The following is a 10,179-nucleotide window of genomic DNA, read 5'->3' as shown; positions in this document are numbered from 1 at the left end:
AAAGAAATAAACCATCTTTAGTACGAATGGCTTTTATTCCAAAAAGTAATGTAATTAACCTAAATCTTTAACCGTGAATAATTTGTTTAATTGAAATATAATTTTTATTAGAAACGATTAAGAGTTGCATATGAGAATAATCTCGTCCACATATATTAAAACTATGCGGTTATTTAAGGTGAATGATACATAAAGAGAGCCGTGTCAAATTTCGATTCTATGAAATCAAGAGATAGTAAAATAGTCCGACAAAATAGAATTATATGTATTATATATTAGTTCCGTAGCTCGCCTAACACACACATTACACATACATTACACATACGACATATTGATAATTTATTTGCACACAGAAGAAAAGAGAACAAAACAATATACGCTAGCTAGATATAAAATGAATTTTTGTTTCAGCCGGAGATGTCGATGGTCTTGATCTCCTGCTTCTTCTCCAGCTCCTTGGGTACAGTGACCGTGAGGACGCCGTTGTCCATAGTAGCATTGATCTGTTCCACCTTGGCGTTCTCCGGCAGCCTGAAGCGGCGGAGGAACTTGCCGCTGCTCCTCTCAACTCGGTGCCACTTCTCGTTCTTCTCCTCCTGCTCTCTGCTCCTCTCGCCGCTGATCTGGAGAACCTTTCCATCTTCCAACTCCACTTTCACCTCCTCCTTCTTCAGCCCGGGCAGATCCGCCTTGAACACGTGCGCCTCCGCTGTCTCCTTCCAGTCGATCCTTGCGTTGGCGAAGGCAGAGGTCTCGCGGGTGGAGGACGGAACATTACCCAGTGCTGAACTCGAGAAAGGGAAACCCTCGAAGATGTCGAGACTTGAAAAGGGGTCGAAGATGTTGCTTCTTGGACCGCTGAAAATGCTTGGAATTAGCGCCATTAATTAATTAATAGATTGGATATATTCGTTTCCTGATTGACGAACAATAGAAATTGTTTGTAAAAATGCTTAGGAATGATATTGAAGAGTGACGATAGAAAGTGTATATATAGATAATAATAGCAGCTGAAAGAGACATGTAGATAATTCTAGGGCCTTCTTTAATATTCTCAATTGTTCTGGTCGGCTTACAATACTTCTACACGCGTCCCCTTTTCTTATACAATTTTTTTTTACTTTAATGATTATCAACAAATTTTAATTTTGATTTATAAAATTTCAATCTATGCCATATTAATTAGTTTGCAACTCATATCAATACACTACAAAATAAAAACATACATTCTGTCTTAGACACATAATTCACCATACATATTAAACGTCAGAAGACAAATATATATATATTTTTTTTCAATTTAGTATCTATGACAATCTTTATGAGTTTATAAATAATTAATAATTAAATAACATTTTGTTTTAATATTTTTTTGGAATGATATAGTTTTAACACTTTTAATTTTTAATTTTTTTTTAGAACTTTTCTCTCATGGGAGCTAATTACTTGAAATTTATTATTTAATTCTTTTTATTATATATGAAATATTTTGGCTGAATTATTATTTGTGTTTTTGTAGAAAACAATTTGGTTTGTAGGAAATGTCTTCAGAATCTAGTACAAAGATAAAAAAAGGCAATCCAGGCATTCCGTTTTTTGTTTTTCATACTTTTTTGTAAAAGATTCTTTTTTTCTTTTTTTCACCTTTCGACGCTTTCATTCCTGTAAGTATAGAAAAAGTGGCAAGCTTCAAACAAAGAGGTTGGGCTGTTAATTTAATTGATTTTAATGAATTTTATTGTTGATTAAATCAGGGGGTCGGGCGACAGTGAAGGCTCGTTTAGTAGATAGCGAGCAACAAGTAGAGGAAGCGAGCCTCTATCCGAGAAGCCATTGCACGATAACATCTGTCTACTTTGAAGCGAGATGTGGCCAACAAAATGCCTTTTATTGGTTTCTTACAAATGCTCGTGCGGTGTTGTGAAAGAGATGATGAAATTTTCAATTATCGAGGCCGGAAAAAAGGAGAACTCAAGAGTAAGAGTGGCAAGTTGTAGTAGCCTAAAGAAATAAGTACTTTACAAAAATATTCCCTATTTCTATTCAAAAGTATAAAAGTATGAATAGTTCCTTAAGTTTGGTTAAGGGGTTGTTGAATATATAAGACTTTTCTAATTTTGGTGTTTTTATTTAATTTATAAAGAAATTTAAAATAACATCAAAATCGAAAACAAAAGAAGTAGTAAAAATAATTTAAAAAAATTGTTAAAAAACAGTTTTCAAATAAAATAGACTTTTGGCAACGTTTAATATTTATTACCAACGCTTTTTAAGCGTTGTTAAAACCTTTTCTTTTGGCAACGCTTGTACCGACGCTTAAATAAGCGTGGTAAAAACTTACGCCCACCCTGCTTTCGGCGACGCAAGAGTAAACGTCGGTAACATTTTTTCCGACGCTTTTAAAGGTCGGCAGAAATCTTTTTATGCGTAGCCGTAGATCTTTTTTTGTTGTAGTGTCAAAGAATGCCACAAATTCCACAAATTCAGCTTCCATAGTGGATGCAACAATAAAAGACTACTTCGCACTTTTCCAAGAAATTGTTCCTTCAACTAAATGTGGATTTTCTCGTATCAATACATTCGACAAAATCTGAATCTGTATCCAATAACCTCAAGTTGATCAGTCCTCTTATAAGTGAGCTTATAGTCTTCTATTCCTTACCAATATCTTAACACTTTCTTTCCAACTTTCCAATTACATGTTCCTGAAATATTAGCTAGCATTCCAACAATAAAACTAATGTCTAGTCTACTACAAGTCTGAGCATACATCAAGATTCCAACCATATTTGGTTAAGGAATACGTTCCATTTTATTACGTTCCAAATCATTCTTAGGACATTAATTGAGACTAAATTTATCTTTTTCTGAATTGGAACAACACATGCATTATATTTTCCATCTAAAATATATCTAAAATTTATTAATATATGCTTTATAAAATAATCCCAATAATCTATGTGATCTATCACGAAATATTTCTATTATAATCGCATAGAATGCCTAATTCATATATTATTGTAGACACTCAATTTTTACACCCAAAAATTAAAATAAATATGTCCAGTCCAACTTGGTAATCATACTTGATTATACGGCCGTTTGAGGGTTACTTTGTTCCACCCGAGATAATAGTTCGTTTATTTCCTTTCTTTTTCTTTTATTTTACCGTGCCCTTGTCGTCATGCCAATTGGCTGCTCGGTTGATTGAGGATTTTGAGCCGTTTCGGCATCTTCTGTTTCGGCTGCCTTTTGTTTTGCCATTTCTTTTTCATGTATCTCCCGGGCTAAACGTGCATCAGTTATTTCAAGTTCCTTTCGTTGTCGTTCCTGTTCTTCTTCATCGGCATGGATTTTTAGAGTCGTTTCTGCATCGGTTCTGATCTGCTCTTCGGTGGATACAACCTTGACTCTTGCAAACTCCTCAATCTGAGCGGACATAACTTGCATCATTTGAAGGAGTTGAGAGGTGGTCGACTCACCCGTTGACTTAACCGTCTCAATCTTTGAATCGGTTGTGGAGGCTCTAGCTTCCAAGGATGCCTGCCACTTGGCCATTGATTTGTCGACAACATCAAGAATAAGTCCCTTCATGTCGTCTGAGAGATAGGCAACTTCGTGACTTTGCACTGGATGAGGAGAGTGGACCAATAAAGCCATTTTTTGTTCGCCTTGGTTAACCGGATTTTTTTTCTGCAGAGTTAACATTAATAATGATTTTACTTACAGATTTGGTCAATGAGGAAGCGGTGCGATAGTCTTTTTCCTCAAGAGATTTCGGATGGATTTCTTCTTACTGGTCCCCCGTCGGTTTGGAAGACTGACCGACATAAAAAATTGACTAACCTGGGTGATCTTTGTAATTGTCAGAATCTTCGTCATCCGGATAATAGCCTTTAACGTCTTTCGCCGATTTTTCCTCCAACCTTGCGATCTCAGATGTAAGACTTTCTATGATCGTGAGGGCGGTTTTCTTTACCCTATTTTCCACCTCGATTGGTTCCCTTTGAGCGTCCTCCATTATTTCGGTCAACTCTTTTAGCCTTGCGTTTGCGTCAACGAGTTTCTCTCTGGACATGACCAGTGGAATGAATTTTGTTTTCGCAAGGTCGAAGATTGCGTCTTCCAAAGCCACTAGTTTCGGTCAGTGTTCGTTTTCGGTGTAGTTGGGGAGCATACGCTTGAAGTGAACTTCATTTCTGATTTTCCACCAATTGTAGAATGAGCGGAATATTTCTTCGGCCAGATCCTCCGACATTATGATGAGCCGATTAACCATGACGTCGACCTCTTGTTGAGAAACCGGAACTTCATGATCCAGTGTAGTGTAATGTTTATTCGTCTCCTCATGAGGCGGATTATGATCGTGTTCGGTTGAAGGAGTTTCTTCACCAGCCGGACCGGTGGTATCTTTCAAAGATTGACTACCTCCTTGCACCGGAGGATCTTCCATCACCGTTTGTTTGTCATTTTCGACCGTTTCTTTGGCGTTGTCAGTATCAATTATCCGGTCATCTTCAACTATCTGACCGGTTTCAAGGAGTTTGCTCGTCACCTCAGATTCCATAACCCGATTGATAGAAACTACAACATTATTGATTTGATCCGAAGTCCTCTCATGGACTTCTTCATCCGCACCCCCAACAAGTTGGGTGGGGGAGTTTCTAGTTTAAGGATTAGGAGATAGAATAGGGGTACTTACCTCATGTATCGAAGCCCCTTTAGATGTAGGATTATCGGCTTTGCTTACCGATGATTCTGCCAGATTTCGTGGAGGGACCTGTTCGGCTACAGTCTGCTCAACACCTAGAATAGCCGTAGGAAACTCCACATTGATCGGAATAGGAGTTGGGGAAACCGCGCGGTTGCCCGAGTCGGCAGATTTTGTAGAATGAGTTCTTTCGGATGAGTTTGGCTGACTCTCCGTTCTTTCAACCGCTGGGTTTTTGCCCTTCTTAGCCGCTTTCTTGACTGAAGGCTTCTTAGCCTTTAGTTTGGCTACAGTTACTTTCGGCTTCTTCGCCTTTGGTTGGTTTTCCTTTGGCACTTTTTCCCGTGGAGGCTTTTCTGCTCTTTGTAGACTTTTCTCGATGTTTTTAGAGTTTACAATTTTGGACGAAGGGAGAGGAGCACCTGATTCGGTTGGAATCTCAAGATATTGAAGGATCTTGCCGATCTGCATGGCATACCCCAAAGATCGATTATTCGTTTCGGCTACCATTGTGCATAGGTTTTCAAACAGCACGTCGACCCAGTCTACCTTATCTCCTCTAATGATACTGGTCATCATCTCGAACTTTGGCCGAGTTAGATTATCGAAGTTACCTCATTTCCCTTGAAGAGATTTGAAGATAATATCAAGGAGCCACCGGAATTGGAAATCTAACGTACTCCTCTTTCCGGTGTGTTCAACCAATTTATCCGAATTTGATATAGTCTTCTTTACCTCCACAGCTTCAGTCTCCGTTATTTCCTCCGAAGATCAAAGGTATTTCCGCCCACCGTTGAAGAGATCACCCTCTTCTTCAAACTGGCATTCTCAAAGAATGTTGTAACTTCCTATTGATATAGGGTGAACGGTCCGCCTAGGATAGTTTCCATCCTAGAACCCCTCAAGGATTCTATCATGTTTTTTATGTCGGCAGTTCCGTTTTCTCAAATCTCCTCGCACAATATCGAGAAAATGACTCCACCTCGGCACACTTGCACCTAAGTCGCCCGCACACGACTCCACCTCGGCACACTTCTTCTCGGTCCTGACACTTCACAAGTGTGCTAGAACATAAGCTTTAGTTACTTAGCCCTTCTCATTTCCGGTGCCATACCGCACACCCGCGACTGTTTTTAGGCACCTCTCGGTCTTGGCCATCCACAATCAAGCCAAGACCGAGGCAATCTATTTAGGGTCGTAACACACCGACCTGATTGTGGAAGGTTGGTACCGAGTGAATGCCTATGGGGAGTCGTGTGCGTGCGACGTGGGCAGAAGGGTGACAATGTCTAGTGCATTGCGAGAATACGTGCATGGGATGCAGAAAATGCAGTCAAGTGTATTTGCCTCCCAAATCACACCTAAAACATTTAATGACTGAAAAATGTTGAGTTCTCACAAGAGATCAAAAAATGGTGACTATAGTAAGAAATTCAGACTTGCGTTTCATAAGAGAAACCCAAGTATAACAAGTGAAGTCATCAATAAACAAAACATAATATCGAGAACCTCTTTTAGGAATTTACAAGATGATCATAGCATAGAGCATAGGCCATATACAAGAGTGAGTGTCATTCTTAGTGGAGTGTCTTTGGGAAGGTTATCAACTTTTAGGTTGGGCAGGTTAGACTGTTCTTTGTGGTGTGCAAGTTCTGATTGTAACTAATATGACTCCGAAAACGAGGTTCTGGAAGACCTTGCTATTGTAGTGGCAGGCTTGGAAGCGGACTTGGACGCCAACTCAGTCTTCTGCTGGTATGGTACCATATTATGAATACTCTTTTTTGGCAGTAAAGCTAGGGGAAGAGACACGGAAAATCAAGCAATTGACCGAATTCTTGCAACTACGGTCCCCACACATCAGAATGCACGAGATCAAATGGAGTAGTGGAAAAAGAAATACTTTTATAAAAAGGCAATGCCGAAAACTTGGTCAATTTGCAAACACTACAATTAGAAATGTCATGACTTTCTAAACAACCCAAAGCTCTAGTAGAAACTAAACTTTAAACGAGACTCGGAAACATGACCCAAATGAGAATGCCAATGGTAAAATTCCAAAGAATAACGATTCAAATGAAATAATGACAAGTCAATGCTAGAGGCAGTAACATCTGATACTTTGAGTTCATCCAAAACATAAAGTCCTCCTTTCATATGGCCTATCCAAATCACCTTTTACGATTGTGGGTCTTAACACAACAATTGGAAGAAGTAAACAAAACGGTGAGAGCAGAATCACACAATTGACTAACAGATACAAAATTTAATGGCAGAAGGGAAATATGGTAGACATGTGGGAGAGAAAAATAAGATGTATGTACATAACTGATTCCTGCCAATGGCATTGGAGTACCATCGACAGTCATGACAGAAGATGGTGGAACAAAATTGACTAACACAAATGAGTTAATATTATGAGACATATGATGAGATGTGCCTGAATCTAATATCCATAAGGGAGCCATCGTACCTGAATTATCAAACGATAACAAACTTTTATGAAAGGAGACAGACATGATGTGAGGCTGTGAGGCGAGGCACTACTTAAACTACTCAAACTACTCAAACATATGTGGATCCAAGGTTGGAGCAACAATTATATTTCTAATTTGTGGTGGAAGATAAGTCCATTGTGCACTCGGTGACGAAACATCTTTACGATCAGTCATGGTGAAAACAACAACAACAAATATGACACTACGCGGCACGATGCGTCACAAATACAAATCTCCAACAAAAACATAAATACAGTAGCACAAATATGGCACGACGCAGTACAAATACAAATTTCCAACAACAACACAAATATGGCACGACGTGGCACAAATACATTTTCAACGGTAACACAAATACAAAAATATGGCATGACGCGACACGAATACAAATCTTCAACGACAACACAAATATAGTAGAATAAATATGACACGATACGGCACGATGCGACAAAACACGGCATGACGCGACACGAATACATATTTCCAAAGGATGCGAAAATGAACCATTGACGATTGCAAACTCAAACACCAAATCCAAATCATGTAGATTGAAAGTTTTAGGTGGAACAAAGAGAATCCAGAAATGGAGTCTCTGCTACCATGATAAAATAAAGAGAGAAAATCGAGTTTCTTATTAACAAGCATTAAATAAACTGAATGTAATGAAAGAGTTCATATAGTTAGTGATTACAATAGACTAAAATACCCTTAAGTTCTAATAGACTAAAATACCTTTAATTGCTAATAAAGATAATAAAATGAATATATGTAACACCATCAATGTGAGAGAATCGACTTGTCAAGTCATTGTACCATTGTTTGTAAACCCTCCATCTCCAAACGGATTTCCTCATCTTATTAAGTCCACTCAACAGTCATATTTCAACAATGTTAGCTTCTTCTACTAACGGTATTAGAAACATATAATATGCACACAAAAATGGTTAGTGATATAAATTATATTAGTGTAAAATAAGTGTTGACTCATGCATATGTTTTTTATGTATATTTTGGTGCAATGCGATCCTATAAAGGGTCAATTACTTTTGAATTCTTCATCCATGCCATTTTTAGACTTTCAAATGTACCATCAATCAAGTATGGGAAATAATCATGTGCTCAAGTTGTTAGAGAGATTATTTATTATCTTCCTATATTTACATTGGATGTTTGACTTACTAGCTCTTGTAAACATTGAGATTCTTCTTCCACGAGAATTTTCTAGAGTTTAAGCTCTAGTTATGGTCTTGGTACTTGGAGTCATTGTTTATGATCAAGAGATCGCGTCCTAATTTTGGTGCTCAAGTTTTCCGGGAGATACTTTATTTTCTTTCTTGATTTATATTGGATATTTGATTCACTAACTCAAGTAGATGTTGAGATTCTTCTTCTACAAGAATCGTTATAAAGTTTGTTCTATAGTCAAGCTCTTAGGGCCTAAAGTCATTGTTTATGATCGAGAAATCATGTCCTAATTTGATGACCAATGAATGAGCATATGCATCATCAATTTCAGATCTATATCCAACATCATTACATGCTCGAGTTTCTTTAAGATGTCGTATAATAACTTGATAGAGCCACGTCAAAAATATAATAGGCATCACTTTGACGAAGTGCATCATCTCTAGTTTTTTTTACCGAGTTAGCATTTATCGCATCATTGCTTATCTGCAATGCATTACTCTGTTTACATGGTTAGTTATTCTAGCTACCCTCTTTGTTCGAATGCAACCAAGATTCTTCAAAATAATATAATGAGGTTGTGTCAAGCTTGTTGAGTGTACTAGTGTATAATACATTTCATCAAAGGGTGTTTTCTCGATTTAGCATGAACATGTCGTGGTTCAGCCCACAATACTCGTGATGGATGGCCTAAATCACTAAGAGTTGTGGTTTCAAGTGTAGACCTATCTACAAGACAAACATTGTTAACAATGACACATTATGTCATTTTTTAAAATTAAAATGTACTCATGGGTGCCTATCTCAACTATAATTCATACATATATTTACATAAGTATATATAGTATACACATAATCAAACCTCATGTGGCGATCGATGAATAATAGTGATTTTGGTTTTTTGTCTAATTAAATCATAAAAGAGTATTGGACCCCCAACACGTCAAGTGAAGCCATCGATGTAAGAGATCATACCCTCAATTAATAATTTTCCCCCCACCTTAGTGTTACCTTTAAAAGGAGAACACACTAAATATGGAAGTGGGGATCGATCCCGAGACCTAGCTAGGTGAAAGTTCACGGAACATCAATCATGCATTTAGAACACATTATAATTCTCATTGGCTAATCTTTACACATAATATTATAGGTGGACAAATAACGTCACACAACGCACATCGTGTACTACCTCAAGAGAATAGGAAGATGTTCTCAATATTAGAACTAATGCACGTAAAACAGCGAAGTTGGGTTATGTACCATGTTTTCCTTTATTTATTATTTTTGTTTTTCGGTTTTTTTAATTTTTCGATTTTTGTTAAAAGTGTAAAATATTATTCTTTAGAATGGCCAAAAATTTATTTTAAGTTAATCATTGACTACTCCCTAGTAGAGTCACTAGAAAAGTTATAACACCAAAAAATGACACTTTCCGAAAATAGATTTTCGTTACACGATGATTGTACCCAAAACTCACATTCCTCTTGAGTCTCGAGTGAGACGAGAACCAAAATGGTAGGCATGACTATAGTGCTTTGAAAATTGTCGATTTAGACTAAATTTGACTTTTTTAAAATCGCCACCTAATTTATTTTTGAAAAAATAGGAAAGAAAAATATTTTGTTTGTTTAAATGTATTTTAGGGATTTTATTTTGGTCGTTGCTTAGTTACACATGAGAAATGACATTGACGCAATGAATCATGTGTCTTTCACATGGTCTTCATAATAAAATTTTGGACATTTAAAAGAATATTATGTTACATATTAATTATTTATTTCATCC

General features: G+C 37.3%; 1 protein-coding gene across 1 annotated transcript; it reads right to left on the bottom strand.

The window, feature by feature from the left end:
* Positions 1–392: 392 nt before the first annotated feature.
* LOC124934231 (18.1 kDa class I heat shock protein-like) lies at positions 393–909 on the bottom strand. The gene has a single exon (XM_047474729.1). The coding sequence runs from the start codon at positions 882–884 to the stop codon at positions 408–410; it is 477 nt and encodes a 158-aa protein (XP_047330685.1). The 5' UTR covers positions 885–909; the 3' UTR covers positions 393–407.
* Between the last annotated feature and the right edge of the window lie 9,270 nt (positions 910–10,179).

Source organism: Impatiens glandulifera, chromosome 4 (genome assembly GCF_907164915.1).
Source record: "Impatiens glandulifera chromosome 4, dImpGla2.1, whole genome shotgun sequence".
NCBI lineage: Eukaryota > Viridiplantae > Streptophyta > Magnoliopsida > Ericales > Balsaminaceae > Impatiens > Impatiens glandulifera.
This window is presented reverse-complemented; position numbering and strand designations above follow the sequence as displayed.